The following is a 15,633-nucleotide window of genomic DNA, read 5'->3' as shown; positions in this document are numbered from 1 at the left end:
GGCCTAAATTTAGCCACGCTCAACCTTCGAGCGGCTTTCGAGATAGCGTGGTCTTTGTTCTCCTCTCCATTCTGCTTTGCAGGGGCAGCAAGGACAAAAATAGCCCCAGTGTCACATTCCATGCCTGGAGCAATGAGTATGCTATCTCGTTTACAGGCGTCTCCCAGATAGTTTTCTTTAAAAGTGCCTCTTTTTTTTCTTTCTTAAAGCTGCTCGTGTTTTCATTCTTTTAATTGTGGATCTTTCAAAATCCAGCTTTTATAGATTGTTTATTGAACTTCTCCCCCCCACCTTTTCAGTGGAAAATAATTAAACAGGTATTAAAAATAGATAAATTATTCCCCTCTAACCAACACCACCTTTTAATCTATGTATTTTTCCTTACAATACAGTGGTTGATTGTTCTATAATATTTTCAACCCTTTGTCCGTGCTCTTGTGTGTTTGTGTGTGTGTTTACTTTGAAGATTTTGCTGAAAGGACATCTGTAGGAGGGTCACTGCTTGCCCCCAGAGCTGGTGAGGCTCATTTGACATAAGTAGGAAACCGAGCCTTCGGTATAATTGGCCCACTCTTGTGGAATGCTCTTCTGATAGAGATTAAGCAGGCGCCTTCTATAGGAACTTTCAAACATTTGCTGAAAACTATTCTGTGCTCCCAGGCTTATGCAGAGAATTAAGAAAAACATTCTTTGTAAAAATCAGCTGCTGACCTTTTAAATTTTTTATTTTTTTGTCATTTTTAAAATCGTATTGTTGTTTTTTAAAAAACAAACAAACACCAAATTGCAATGTACACAATTATTTTTATAAATAAAATAGATATACAAGGTTACATGTCTCCTGTCTATCTGATCTCAGTGCCATCGTTACTACTAAAAGCCCTACTAAACAGTACAGTGCTACCTTGGTTTTTGAACCATAGCTGCCAAGTTTTCCCTTTTCTCGCGAGGAAGCCTATTCAGCATAAGGGAAAATCCCTTTAAAAAAGGGATAACTTGGCAGCTATGTTTTGAACGTGTCTGCTGATGAACATTTCAGAACTCGGAACGCCGTAAACCCAGAAGTAAATGCTTCCATTTTCGAACGCACCTCGGAAGTTGAACACCTTCCGCTGAGCGTATATGTTATCTTTCTCAATTTTCTATATTAGATTTTCAGACCGCCCTTTGCGTCTCGGTTTTTGAACGTTTCAGAACTCGAACGGTCTTCTGGAACGGATTACGTTCGAAAACCGAGGTACCACTGTGTTGGCTAACCCACTTTCTTTAACATTAAACTGGAGTTGTTATCAAACATCTCTTTCTTTCTTTTTTCCAAATGACTTAATTGGGATTTGGTTGTCCCCGGTTTCAGCTTCTTTTTACAAGCGCAGTAGGCTTAAAGTTTTGAAAGTGAGGCGAGAAAAGCCATGGGATGTGAACATAATAAGCAAAACGGGAACGGTATAAAACCAGGGTTCCGGAGTTTGAGTGAAGATCAGACGAAACACAAAGTGTCCCTTGCTTGTGGGGTGAGCAGGGAGAGATAGGCAGAACAATGTGCCCACCTTATTCGGCAGATGAAGGCGGGTGAGCGGCAGTGCCAGTACCCACCCTGCCAGCCATCACACAACCAAGCCCCCTTAACTAGCCTGCCTTGCGCCCTGCTGCTCTCTGGTGGAAGACCCTGTTGCCAGCTTTGAAGTAAGATTCAGCTGTCAGCCCGGTCAGGCTCTGTACACGAAATGGTGAGGGGCGAAGGAGCGCCGTCCTGTCCGTTGCCTCAGGCACCAAAATGTCTTGAGACATCCCTGGGGGATGAGCCTGGCTCCTTCTCAGCTTTGCAACTGAAACAGGAGATGTGCATGCCAGCAAATCCAATGCTGGCACAGCTGTCGGACTTTGCCTCCTCCTCGCAGGGTTTCTAGCGGGCTAAGTACCTTAATTTTTTTAAAGCACCACATAAGGTTCGTGAGTTTGTTCACCGTACCGATTTTCTAGTGCAAAACTGCTCCAGAAGGTAAGAGACGTTCCTTAATGCCGTCGCTAGGAGGTGGGCAGGCAGTCAGTATCATGCACGGCCGACTTTTCCGCTTCAGCCTTGAGGAAAGGTATTTTCGGAGAATGGGACTGAATGCAAGGAGGTTTGTTTCCAGAGTAGACCTGCTGCTCTGAAAATAGGTAAAAGGTAAATGACCCCTGGATGGTTAAGTCCAGTCAAAGGCGACTACGTATGTGGTTGGGGCAGTCATCTCGCTTTTGGGCCAAGGGAGCCGGCGTTTGTCTACAGACAGCTTTCCAGGTCATATGGCCAGCATGACTAAATCACTTCTGGCGCAATGGGACACCGTGACAGAAGTCAGAGCACACGGAAACGCCGTTTACCTTCCCCCCGCAGTGGTACCTATTTATCTACTGGCACTGGCGTGCTTTCGAACTGCTAGGTTGGCAGAAGCTGGGACAGAGCAACAGGAGCTCACCCCGTCGTGGGGATTCGAACCGCTGACCTTCTGATCGGCAAGCCCAAAAGGCTCAGTGGCTTAGACCACAGTGCCCTCTGAAAATATTGCACCGCTTGCTACCCTTTGTTATCCACTGATTATACATCCTGCTGTTTTATGTACTTCTGCTTAATCAAAACATACTTGCACCCCTGTCAATAGGATCAAATTTGAACCTTTGGGTTGGAACGCAGTAGCTGTTGTTCCTGGTCCTACGTATTCTGTTTACTAGGAGTTTGTGGCAAGGAAACTTAAATCTCTGTCGTTAAAGCAATTGCCACGAGGCTGATAGCCCTTTTTGTATTTACAGGAAAAGTTTGGGTCCCCAAGCAGAAGGCTATAGATCCTGTTTTGGAAAGCGTAACTCTGGAACCAGAACTGGAGGAAGCACTAGCAAACGCCTCAGATGCTGAGCTCTGTGATATCGCTGGTAAGAAAACGAGGCTGCCTACATTTGGCTTTCTTTGTAATTATCCTTATCGGTTTGGAAGCCACCTCACTACGTTCAGTCTGTATGTGCTGTTTCATCCGCCAGTTTTGAGGTTTTTTGGGGGAGACCGTTCTGTAAGTTCGCTGCAAAAGCTGCCTCTGGACAGCACTGAACGGCTAACTCATGCGATCTCACAGATTATCTCTTCCCATCCACAGAGCAATTTTGAAGCTGTTTTTTAAAATGCAAGGTGTGACCGGAAAGTTCAGTGAATGGTCACAGAAATCGGACAGTGAGAAATATTCAAACATACATACTTTACAGGCCTTCAAAGTAGGCCCCCTCTGATACAATGCACCATTGACAACGTACATAGAAATGTTGGTAATTTCTGGAGAAGTCCTTTTTTCGTACTGCTTTCATTTCCCTCACCGCAGCAGCAGCTTGGACGTGTAAAATGTTGGAAACTCCTGTGTCCTTTTCAGTGCAGATTTCAGTTTTGGGAAAGAAAGAAATCTGATGGGGCCTGAGCAAGAGAATATGGAGGGTGGGACAACTCCGTAACCTCAGTAACAATTTCACGTGGAATATGCAGTTCTTCCACCATCATTCGGACAGCTCTAATGCAGTCTACTCTCTAACCCTGTTTGCCCTCCAGATGTTGACGGACTGCAACACCCAGTTTCTCTGACCTAGCTGGAGCTCATGGGAACTGGAGCCCACCAGTATCTGAAAAGCACTTGCCTAGTGCAAACTGTCTTGGCTTATTTCCCAAGAGTTCGTATTAACACCCGACTCCCTCGTCGTGACTAAAATCCTCTTCCCTTCCGTTCATCTCATATTCATGCTCATTTACTGAATCCGACCCGTTGCTTCCTCCTTAAACTGTGTCTTGTTTTTTCCAGCCTGCTGTCTGTTCCTCCCCATATTCCCATGACATCATCCATCTCACTAGAAGCCGCAGAGGGACTGTAAGAGAACCTTGCTGGTGGCCTCGTGGCCCTGTTTAGGAATGCTTTGGTCCTGCTGCTCTGCCCTGCCATCCAAAATGGTTTTGCTGCTTGGTCATTTTGTATTTGCAAAAAGCTGCCTGTCCGCACGGCCAGTTAGGGCTACCGCCGTAATAAGCCAGGGTACCATTTGCTTAGGTGCTTTCTTTATTCGCAGATGCAGATTGGCAAGCTGATCAACTGAAGCTTGCGAAGACTCAGAGGTTCAGGGCACCTCGTAATAATCCAGGCGTGTGTCCCTGTGCTCTGTTCTCACCTCCTCAGGAACAGGCGCAGTTGGTGGACCAGCTTAAACTTGGGAAAGGCACTCTGTTGTCCCATGACTGACACCCCGGCAAGCGGGGGGGGGGGGAACGGTGCATTGTAAAAGCCCTATGTAATCATCTGCTAAAAGGCAGTCTGTGTCCCACATGTCTGCAAATGTGTACATGATCCATTTGGGGGCAAATAACTCTGACTTCCTCCTGCCTTTGAGTAGCATATATATCACGGATAAGATTGTACGGTTGTGGGTAAAAGCCTTGGTTCCTTTCTTTTTAATTTCTGTACTTGAATAATGATGGCTGTTGGTAAGAAAACGAGTTTGCCTGAATGTTACTAACTGGATGCCTTACAATAATGTTTAACAGGATATTCATTTCCAGTGCATGTTTATCTGGAAGTTAAGTCCCAAGTGGGCTTATTTCCCTAGGAAGCCTATTTAGGATTGTATCCTTAGTCAGGCTTATCAGATTAGTTTATTTAAAATTATTTCAGCCATTTGAAACACTGCCCCTGATTGAGCATATTTTTTAATGGATGTTTAAAAAGAGAGAGGGAGGGTTGCAGGCAGGGCCGGTGCTAGGGTTTTTTGCGCCCTAGGCGAGGTCACCTTCTGGCCCCCCCCCAAAAAATTCCCAGAGTTGTTGACCTTTTTTAGAAAAAATAAAAAGTGGAATACAAAATAAAATAAAGAAATAAATGAAAATAAAAGTAGAAAATAGAAAAATAGAAAATAGAAAAAAATTAGAAAATAGAAAAAATAAAAAGAGAGTTCCTTGGTTGTTGGTGAGGGGAAGGGGCAAAAAGTAGTCTCTTTACCTTGTCAGCGGCCTTCCCTGTTTCTGGCGCAGCCTTCCCCCGCTTCCTCTGGAGCCCAATCTGGCGCGCTAGCTGCTGGAGGGCTAGGCCCGGCTCCAGCGAGCTAGCGGAGAGGGCGCCTCCAGGGCCATCCCTAGGCCCGGGCTGGGTGGCGCAAGGTACCAGGGCAACCTGGCCATCAGGGGTGCCGAACTCAGCGGCTTCAGGTGGGCGGCGGGCAGGCTGGCCAGCGCCCCCTCCATTTTGGCGCCCTAGGTAGCTGCCTAGTTCGTCTTAATGGACGCGCCGGCCCTGGTTGCAGGCACTATCTTTGAAGAGGCCTTTCCCTTTTTCTCCTATACTGAGGCAAAAGCCTCTTATAGAATATGCAACAAACTGACATGTAATACTCATAGAATGAATCATTTGAGATCAGATTGCAGACATGGTAAAGATAAATTCTAAGCTGCTCTCAGGTTTAAGGCTACACAGGATGTTGCATGTTGCCAGATCATTTGCCCGAGGAGAGATCCAGCTGTTACTGAATGTACTGTATTTCTGCCTGCTGCTGAGTGCATGTCATAGAGTGAATTTCATGGACAAACTCTGAAATCAAGCCAAGTCCAAGTCTTCTCTGACAGTTCTGACAGTAACAGGAAAACTTCACGCATTTTTTTTCCAGGCCTTTGCAAGTTCTATAGGTGAAACACATCCCAGACAAACTAGTGTCAAAGGGTGGCTACCATTTCCCTAACAGTAATTTGTTGTGGTGGACATGCAACCCACTTGGCAGACTAGTCATTTATGACATTTTGCTAAATGGTGAGGATAATTTTGCTCCTTCCTTTGCTGCTTCCCCCAGATTCCCCCCGATTCCCCCTCGATTTCTGAACCATTGCAGTAAACCTTAACACTTGGCAGGATCGACTTTTCACCAAGTAGCAACTTGCTGATTTGTGTATAACACTTATGGTTTAGTGCAACTTGCACAAGCTGGAAAGAGCCCAAGCAAAGCCACAGGCTCACACCACCTTCTGCATGACTGGGGAAAGGACTAATGCAGAGTTTAGTTGCACTTTCCATGAATTTTGGTTTTAAATCACAATTTCTGGTTTGTATGTAGGGATAAACCAGGATTCATGGAAAGCCATAAACCAGGACTCATAGAAAGTGGAGTGAAACTCTACAGAAACCAGTTATGCAAGCAGTCTAGAGGGGGAAGCATACGAGCCTGAGGCTTTTCTTGTACAATCATACCTTGGAAGTTGAACGGAATCCGTTCTGGAAGTCCGTTTGACTTCCAAAATGTTTGAAAACAAAAGCGTGGCTTCCTGCAGCCAATCGGAAGCCCCGTCAGACGTTCGGCTTTCAAAAATAGTTCGCAAACCGGAATACACACTTCTGGGTTTACGGCATTTGGGAGCCAAAACGTTTGAGAACTAAGCTGTTTGGAAACCAAGGCACGACTGTACTCGTCCCAACTCATGCATGTAGCACTAAACCACAGCTTAGCGTTACAGGCAAACCAGTAAGTTGCTGCATGGTAAAAGATCATCTGTGGTCAACCAAAGTGAATATTGAGAAACATGGAATCATATCCTCTCACAATTTTGATGTAAATTGTGTTGAGTCCCACCCAGCGCATTGGGTCTTCTTGCATTGCCCTCAGAGTCCACCTGAAATATGAACAACATAATCGACTTGAGTTCTTCTGCTTCAAGCTTTTCCCCTCTAGCCGCCTATGTATCTTGGCCAGATTCTCACTTTCCCAAGAAAGGAGTTTGGTTATTTTGCTTAACTTGTTTTGTTTTATTTCTCTCCTCTCTCATGTAGCTATTCTTGGCATGCATACCCTGATGAGTAACCAACAATATTACGAAGCACTTGGAAGCACGGCTATAGTCAACAAGGAAGGTTTGGATAGTAAGTAAGATTCGCAGCCACATGACATGTTCTGGACACCTGAGCCAATAGGTATAATGTTCCCGGTACTTGTTGAATGAATGCATATACTTAAGGTGAATCATCACCAATGTATTTTCTTGGCTTTGTCCTTGGAAGGGCTAGTGTCTTCTCCGTGATATTCTAGGAGGGTTCATTGTCTAGTGCAGTGTTTCCCAACCTTTGGTTTCCAGCTGTTTTTAGACCACAACTCCCATCATCCCTAGCTAGCAAGACCAAGGTCAGGGATGGTGGGAATTGTAGTCCAAAAACAGCTGAAGGCCAAAGGTTGGGAAACACTGGTCTAGTGTTCCACTTCTAGGCTTTTTTAAATGAGAGAGCAAATTCCTCTCTAAAGAATGGGTGGCCCCAGGGATCATCAGGTCGGCTGGCTGGGAAGGACTTCTTATCACAGATGTGAGGATCATTAGGCCCTCCAGATGTTGCTGAACTACAATTCCCATCAGCCCCAGTGAGTATGTGAATGGTTGGGGATAATGGGAGTTGTAGCTCAGCAATATCTGGTGGGCCAACGTTCCCCCACACCTTCCCTTTCAGGTGGTCTACTGCTGAGTAAACATTCTCCTCTTGCCATTCAGGGAAGGCCCATCTTCTGAGGAGGTTTTGATTTTTCTTTCTTTCTCTGTTGCTTAGTTCCGTTTGTCTTTTAAGCGGTATAAAGGTGGCCCCCACCACTCACCAGTATTGGAGGGTATGGGACCCAGTTGGAATTCGAATCAGGGTGTAAATGCACAGGAAGAGGTACTAAAGGAGGTACTAAATCTGGGTCAAGGCTTGTGCTGCAGTGTAATTGTTATGTACTGAGCTGAATCCTAGAACTATAGGATTCAGAATCAGCAGTCAGATTGGTCCGCAGGAGCTACCCAATCCTACTCCAGGTGGAAGTGAATCCGCAGCCTGATTGGCCTGCAGGAGCAGCCAATCAGGCGGCTGACAGAAGTGAATCTGCAACCTGATTGGCCTGTAGGAGCAGCCAATCAGGCTGCAGGCAGAAGTCAATCCACAACCTGATTGGCCCACAGGTGTAGCCCTGAAGTAGCCAATCACGCAAGGCCCATTGTGTAAATAATGTATATAAGCAGATGGTTTTGGGAAAAGAGCCATTCTTCTCTTCTTCTCCTTGATGACTATGAGCTGAATAAAGAGCATGAAATTCACTCTCGACTCCGAGTATATTTCAGTAATGTAGGCCAGAGGTGGGCCCAGCCAGCGGTCAGGAATGACAGAAATTCTAGTACAGGCAGTGGCATTGGGAGCGGCGCAGGATAGCCACGCCTGAATTAGGAGGAAAGTTGAAAGCTTTTCAGAAATACCCGCTTGTGCATAACCAAAGACAGAATCAAAAAACATTTTCCCCCAACCACACTTGGGATGCTTTCATGGTCATATAGTGAGGCTTGTTGTGAGCACATTACACTGTTTGGTTATGTGCTAAAACTACCCCATGCCATTTCTATGTGGATCCAATATTGGAGAACCAGATTTCCTCTTTTATTCCCCAAATGAAATGAAAGCTGGCGGAACCAGTATGGTTACCAGGAATCAGAAGCTGCAGGGCTCAAAACTGGAGTCCTGAGAGATGGGCACTAGCTTCTTTCTCACACTAGGGGGACCGGTCAGAGGAAGAGACACTGTAGGCCTATTCTTTGTTTATTTGTTATCCTTGTCACACTACCCTTTCCCGCGCAGGCATAATCAAGCCCACACAATATAAACCAGTTCCTGATGAGCCCAATGCAACAGACGTAGAAGAAACCTTGCAAAGAGTGAAAAACAACGATCCAGACCTTGAAGAAGTTAATCTCAATAATATAAAGGTATGAATTCCTTCCATTCATCAAATAGCAGAATGAATGTAAGCTGTGCATTATGGTAAAGGTAAAAAGGTAAAGGACCCCTGGACGGTTAAGTCCAGTCAAATGCGACTACAGTATGGGGTTGCGGCACTCATCTCACTTTCAGGCTGAGGGAGCCGGCGTTTGTCCACAGACAGCTTTCCAGGTCATGTGGCCAGCAGGACTAAACTGCTTCTGGGGCAACAGGACACCGTGACGGAAGCCAGAGTGTATGAAAATGCTGTTTACCTTCCCGTCGTAGCAGTGCCTATTTATCTAATTGCACTGGCATGCTTTTGAACTGCTAGGTTAGCAGGAGCTGGGATAGAGCAACGGGAGCTCACTCCGTCACTGGGATTTGAACCAGCGACCTTCTGGTCGGCAAGCCCAAGAGGCTCAGCGGTTTAGATCACAGCGCCACCCGCAAGAGCATTACAGTGAAGCCTGCGCAGGAGAAATACCTACAGATCATGTCACTGGCGTAGGCCTGGTCTACACAGACAGTAGAATGGACTGATCACATTTTTTAATGCTATGTTTTCCTCAGTGTGTGTAGTTATGATGCCCCCCCCAAAAAAAACAGAACACACTGCCATTGACTGCATGTTTCTCTTTTGAAGGACATTCCCATACCAACTTTAAAAGCCTATGCTGATGCTCTGAAGAACAACTCGTATGTGAAAAAGTTCAGCATAGTAGGAACAAGGAGCAATGACCCTGTTGCTTATGTAAGTATTAGACAGATTACTTTCAGCTAATCTTCTCGGGGAAGTGTTTAATGGGACTGTCTCCTTTAAAGACGGCCTACTGGATGAAGAAGTGTCAACATGCAAGTCGTGTGTGAAAGATCTCTTTCATAAACTGGAAATCAGGTTATGGCAGCAAATGGAGTTACTAATAGTTCGAATGATTCAAATTTTTCAAATAGTCTCTTATGGATAGATTTATTTCTTGAAGTTTATATGCCAGGTGAAGTTACTCTAAGCTACCAGAACACGTTGACTTTAAGACTATTTGCTGAAGAATTTTCGAAACAGGGCCTTGTCCTGGTGCACTAACTTCACCTGGCATATAAACTTCAAGAAATAAATCTATCCATAAGAGACTATATGAAAAATTTGAATCATTCGAACTATTAGTCCAACACAATTTTACTTTTGTGGCCAGAGTTCTTGCCTTCTACAATTTTTTGTGTAAGCTTCAATCAAGAACTCCAATTTCTTTAGCAAATGGAGTTAAGCACAAGGCCCTGGCCTTTTTGGGTCTGCAGTCATATATCGAAAAATCTCAGAAACTGTCCCAGGCACTGCAGAATACCTGTTTCACTATTGCTTTGGTCTGATACAACAGCAGGAATCTTAAGTTCTTACAAGAATAAAGTAAACTTTCTAGTTACTGATGATGAACTTATTACTTCTTTTGTTTATTATTATTTATGAAAGGCATTGGCAGAAATGCTAAAAGTCAACGGTGTATTGAAGAGCTTAAATGTGGAATCAAATTTCATTTCTGGATCGGGAATTCTGGCACTCGCAGAAGCACTGCAGGACAACACGACGCTAATTGAGCTCAAAATTGACAACCAGGTAACATAAAAATCCATGTCCGTTCTGTTATACAAGGAAGCACAAAATAAAAAGTTCTGCTTTGTGCTCAGAAGAAAAACAGAAATGTTGCATGGGGAGAATTACATAAGTGATACATATTTTGTAGACTGTATGCACAGGTAAGGGATGAGGCAAATTCATCCAGTGAAGACAGGCCTAATGGCTGCATTTGCACTTAATGCTGAGCCGTAGTTTGTTTTAACCATGGTTGGTTCAACAAACCATGAGCCATCTCACATCTTGGCAAAGAAACCATGTTTTATTTCTCCTAAGCTTGGTTTGCTTTTCAGATGCTCTTGCTTCATGCCTTTAAAGCATCTGGGTTGTATGACTGAGCAAACCATGGTTAAGCAAGGTTCTTGGGTTCAAATATGACACCAAACTATGGTTAGAAAAAAACCATGGTTTGTAAGCAAACAGTAAACCATGGCTTCACATTCTGGTTTGTTGACAGGAAACAAACCATGGTTAGTCTGGTATGCTGGGTTCAAACATACCATTGTTAGGCTAAATAATTACTTAGCAATAAATGTGAGCCATGCCAATGTAAAAACGAGAACTCAGCATGACTCTGAGTCCAGCTTCCTCCCAGCTTTACAGCTGAAATGACTTGCATCCATTTCATTCCAGTAACTGAAGCGCTGGCTCAGCTGTCTGACTTGTGCCTTCTCTCATGCTTCACCAAAGCAGTTTACTTCTTGAATTATTACTGTTATAAAGTGCAGCCTGAGAGCATAGATCCATTCAGCCAGTTAAATGCTTATTATTTGTAGCCAGTGGCCGTTGCAGTATAATTCACAGAAAACAAACAAGGCAATCCATGAGTGAGTCAAAACATTTATCAATTTTCAGAACTGCAAATCATTAAAACTTAAAACTCTGTAATTACACGAATCGCTTAGATTTTTTTTTCAAAAATCCTTTTGACTGCCAACATTGTTTTGGGTCAAAGCAAGTAGCTTATGACTTTCTTGCAGCTAGTGGATATAAGGGGGGGGGGACATCACTATATCAATCACCTAATTTTGAAATCATCTGGCTGACCTTCTAAAAAGAATTTGCTAGGTGACGTGTATCAACAGCAATACAGGATATAGCACACATTGTCTTCTGAACCCACAAAGATACCAATTGGTTGGCCTATTAAGGAGATTATTCTTCGGGCATAGTTTGAAATCTGAGGTGAGCTTAATTTCAGTATGCTTGGAATTCTCCATATATTCAAAGTCCATTTTGGCTGCATCAGCAAAAAATTCTTCACTGACCCTCCCAAAGTATAAAATCATAGAACTGCAGGGCTGACCTGTCTGCTAAATGAATAAAAGCTTCTAGCAAGGTGCCTACACATGAGTATACTCATGCAGTGAAAGTGTGATGGACTGTGACCTTTAATTGTGGAGCTGAAGTAAGAAATCGTCAAGATGGGGGATGGGGAAGTAAAAACTGAATGGGTTCCTGTACTAACCCTTTTTCCTTTTCCTTTCTAAAATAAAGAGCCAGCCCCTAGGCAACAAGGTAGAAATGGAGATTGCGAGCATGTTAGAAAAGAACGAGTCTCTCTTGAAGTTTGGGTATCATTTCACTCAGCAAGGCCCCAGGCTTCGCGCGTCCAATGCCATGATGAACAACAATGACCTTGGTGAGTTGCTTTCTCCAGGTGATTGGGCTCCTATTTGTCTTATTTTCTTGGGTCTGTAAAAGCAGCTGTTGCGCACAGAGGTGGCACGAATTCCTGCCTCTGCCCCGGCCAATGCGGCGCTGATATATTGTCTCTTTAGCAGACAGAAGAGGTTGCTTTCCTTGTATCTCGTAGCAGTACTAAAACACTGCATCCCAACACAATAACAATCAACAAGTGCTGGTCAAGACTTAATAATCAACCCCTCAGGTGCTGTTGAATGCCTGGAAGTAAAGGAATATACCAAAATCAACACCAACCAAAATTACCACCTCCCACATTGCCACCCTCCAAACTTCTCTGTGGGGGAGAGGGGCGCTCCAAATTCTGTTTGGTGCCCTCATTTCCCCTAGTTGCTGGTGCTTCAGTGCCATTTTTCTAACACTTCCCCCCCTTTCCTTGCTCGTGGTTGATCCCAGCCAATTGGGGAACATGTAGTGAGTTGATGATGTGGCAACCCTTCATGGCCAGTCAGATTTGGTTCTGTGCTGCCACCACAGAGGGCAAAACAAGTCAAGTCAGAGTGAGGGTTGCCCATCCTGCATAAACTAACTCCCTTGAAGCTTTGCTGAATTATTTTGAAAGTGGGAGGGGGGTGTTGCCAGAACTATTTAAAAATATACCCTAAACATTGGGGTCAGCCCTGTGTGCATATCTCAAGCTGCTATATATTGAGGCAGAACTTTGATTCATTGTCTACTTTGAGTGACAGCTGCTCTTCAGGGCCTCAAGCAGAAATCTTCCTTGGTTCTCTGCGATCCTTTAATGGAAGATGCCAGGAACTGAATCTGCACCTGAACCATATACACTTCATACGCAGGGCACACAAGCTCTCCGTATCTCTGTTCTATGAACAGTGGGGTGTCTTGAGGTACTGAAGACTAGCATAGTGCCTCAGCTGTGATTGTGGGCGATCAAACCTTTTTAAGCAGCTGCTGTGCAAAGGTTAGCTTGTCTATTGCGATATTTATTTTATATTGCGCTTCTGGTTGATGGTACCATTGGCTGAGTTGGTGCAATTGCACAGATTAGTCCAACTTCACATGGGACAAAGTTGTTACTAATCTAAGCTTTGTAGTCCAGTATTTGTGGGAAGAGCAGTTGTCAGTTTGGCTGGGAACTGCTCAGAGTTTGCTTCCGTGGTGGCAGGAGCTGTGCAAAAGATATCTGACTCAGTTCTTATTTGCAGCTCGTATACATCGATGTGATGGCCTCTGGCATAACACCTCACCCCCGGAACTGGAAGATGTATAAGTATAGATTCTTCCCTCACCCACTTTCCTCTTGGCAATCACTCTTTTTCATTCGTGGGCTTCAACTCACAGTGCCTTCCTGCGACTCCACTTGGTTTTTACTGTCTCTTTTCAGCTTCTGTCATGGCTTTGCTATGGATATGTTTTATTCTTTGGAAATACCTCCATCTGCTCTGTTACAGGGAATGAGGTGTGGGGAGAGAGCCACCTTTTGCCTTCATTGTAACATGAATGTGACCTGTTCTCTTTCAACTTTTTCTTCTTCCCGGTCTTATTTATCAGAATGACTGAAAACTAACTCTTTTGGAAGCAAATACGTTTAAGAGGTAGAACATCAACAAAGGGTAGCCTGTGATTTCAAGGGAGGAGAACTTGTAGTGTGTGTGTGTGTGTGTGTGTGTGTGTGTGTGTGTGTGTTTAGAGGGATTCATTCGTGAGGTGAATGACGCTTATATCTTCCTCTTTTTATATAAAGAAGCAGTAAAGGTTCAAAGGATTGAATAAAGGTATGCCCATACAATTGCCGTTGGTACTCCCCAAAACAGGACAATGGGAAACATGCCCCCCAAAGGGCAACAAACTCCACACACACAAATGTCACCACAGATGAGTGTGCTTATATCTCAGGTGGGTGTGCTACCCATCTCAGAAACTAAGAAGCGGCGGTATGGCTGATTCCCTTCTTTAGAGCAGCTCTAGATTCAATTGAACCAACATTTGCTGGGGACTGGATTTCTGGTGAACAGATTATGTTTTCAGGTGGCCTTGAGAGCGATAGGAGAAGCCATTACCGTCTACCGCTAGACCGGTGACTGGGAGTGACCGCCGAGACCATGTAACACCGGTCCTGAAAGACCTACATTGGCTCCCAGTACATTTCCGAGCACAATTCAAAGTGTTGGTGCTGACCTTTAAAGCTCTAAATGGCCTCGGCCCAGGATACTTGAAGAAGCATATCTATCCGCATCGTTCAGCCCGGACACTGAGGTCCAGTGCTGAGGGCCTTCTGGCAGTTCCACCACTGCGAGAAGTGAGGTTACAGGGAACCAGGCAGAGGGCCTTCTCAGTAGTGGCGCCCGCCCTCCCATCAGATGTCAAGGAAATAAACAACCGTCTGACTTTTAGAAGACATGTGAAGACAGCCCTGTTTAGGGAAGCTTTTAATGTCTGATGTTTTATCGATTTATTATTATTATTATTATTATTATTATTATTATTATTATTTCTGTGGGGAGCCTCCCAGAGTGGCTAGGGAAACCCAACCAGATGTTTTGCTCTGCAAGCATCCCTTTTCTAACAGCTTTGGGAGGTGTGTTTTTTAAAGGAAATAAAAACCTGGAAGGCCTGTTTGGCTAATAACCAGAGCAAAACAGGGAAGAGGGGAGAGAATGTGTGCATGTACCAAATAGCTTCACCATACAGTTTTTGAACCTCGGAAAATCAGTCATCCTTACGCAGCCTTAGATATATTGAAGCTAGCTCTTCAAGCCCGTGCACCTTAGAGCCAATTCTGGCAGTACAGTTCTGCCCTGTTGCAAGCACGGAGTTGGTTAGAAAACCAAGTCCTGGAGGGTCAGGACTTGCGGCAGGTCCTGAAGACCTGATGTGAGAATTCATTCTTGTGTACCACCTCTAGCTCTGGCCAAAGTGTGGCTCTGCAGGGAGACTAGGCCAACCAGTAAGGAAGCCTGTCGACACTGGTCGTTGGCCAGAGCAGATCACTGCACCCACCAAAAAAGTTTCCAGGTCAGGCTTGTTCACCACCAGCCTAGGCAACGAGAAGACTCTGTGGCTGTTCCTGAGAAAGGACTGCCTTCATTTTTGTCTTTTGTTCTGTATCATCTGACAGTCCCCAACTCGTGTCGTGTCACACAAAACTGCTAACAGGTATTTGCAGAGACCTGCTTTGACTCCTCTGCGATATACGTGTGACTGGTTCTTCCTTCAGATGTCCCTCAACAATGGAAACGTGCAGATTTAGGCCTTGATGCAACAAAAGAAACTCCTGCTGTCCTGCTACATTCTCAGACCAACATATCTGTCTTTTGCCTTTTGCATTCAGTAATAGCACATGGCTTAACTAGCAAGACTTCATCTCAAAGACTCCCAAGGCCTGTTCTGTGTTGGACCCAATACCCTAGCCCCTGGCCCTTTCACAGAATAGAACAACTTTCTAGGGTTTCTCAGTTGGGAGGCAAAACAGTTGAGGCATATCCCCACCAAAGATTACGCTGCAATCTTCTCCACACTTAGCTGAGAACAACCGCCACTGAGGTTTATTATAGAGATTCCTTCTGAGTAAACATTTATGGCAGGCAC

The 15,633-nt window shown here is 44.7% G+C and overlaps 1 protein-coding gene across 2 annotated transcripts in view; it reads left to right on the top strand.

Annotated features, from left to right (window-relative positions):
* Positions 1 to 15,633, top strand: part of TMOD1 (tropomodulin 1) — a 34,733-nt gene that overhangs the window by 17,260 nt on the left and 1,840 nt on the right. Inside the window, exons 4-10 of one of the 2 annotated variants that reach the window (XM_035141178.2) lie at positions 2,791 to 2,910; positions 6,813 to 6,902; positions 8,631 to 8,758; positions 9,397 to 9,504; positions 10,219 to 10,362; positions 11,878 to 12,022; positions 13,251 to 13,309. In XM_035141178.2, coding sequence (XP_034997069.1) covers positions 2,791 to 2,910; positions 6,813 to 6,902; positions 8,631 to 8,758; positions 9,397 to 9,504; positions 10,219 to 10,362; positions 11,878 to 12,022; positions 13,251 to 13,309 — 794 coding nt within the window. The remainder of the gene's footprint in view (positions 1 to 2,790; positions 2,911 to 6,812; positions 6,903 to 8,630; positions 8,759 to 9,396; positions 9,505 to 10,218; positions 10,363 to 11,877; positions 12,023 to 13,250; positions 13,310 to 15,633) is intronic. The other variant, XM_035141177.2, reaches the window with a different exon arrangement.

Source organism: Zootoca vivipara, chromosome 16, assembly GCF_963506605.1.
Source record: "Zootoca vivipara chromosome 16, rZooViv1.1, whole genome shotgun sequence".
Classification (NCBI taxonomy): Eukaryota; Metazoa; Chordata; class Lepidosauria; order Squamata; family Lacertidae; genus Zootoca; species Zootoca vivipara.
Note: the sequence above shows the minus strand (reverse complement) of the source record. Positions and strands in the feature narration are given on the sequence as shown.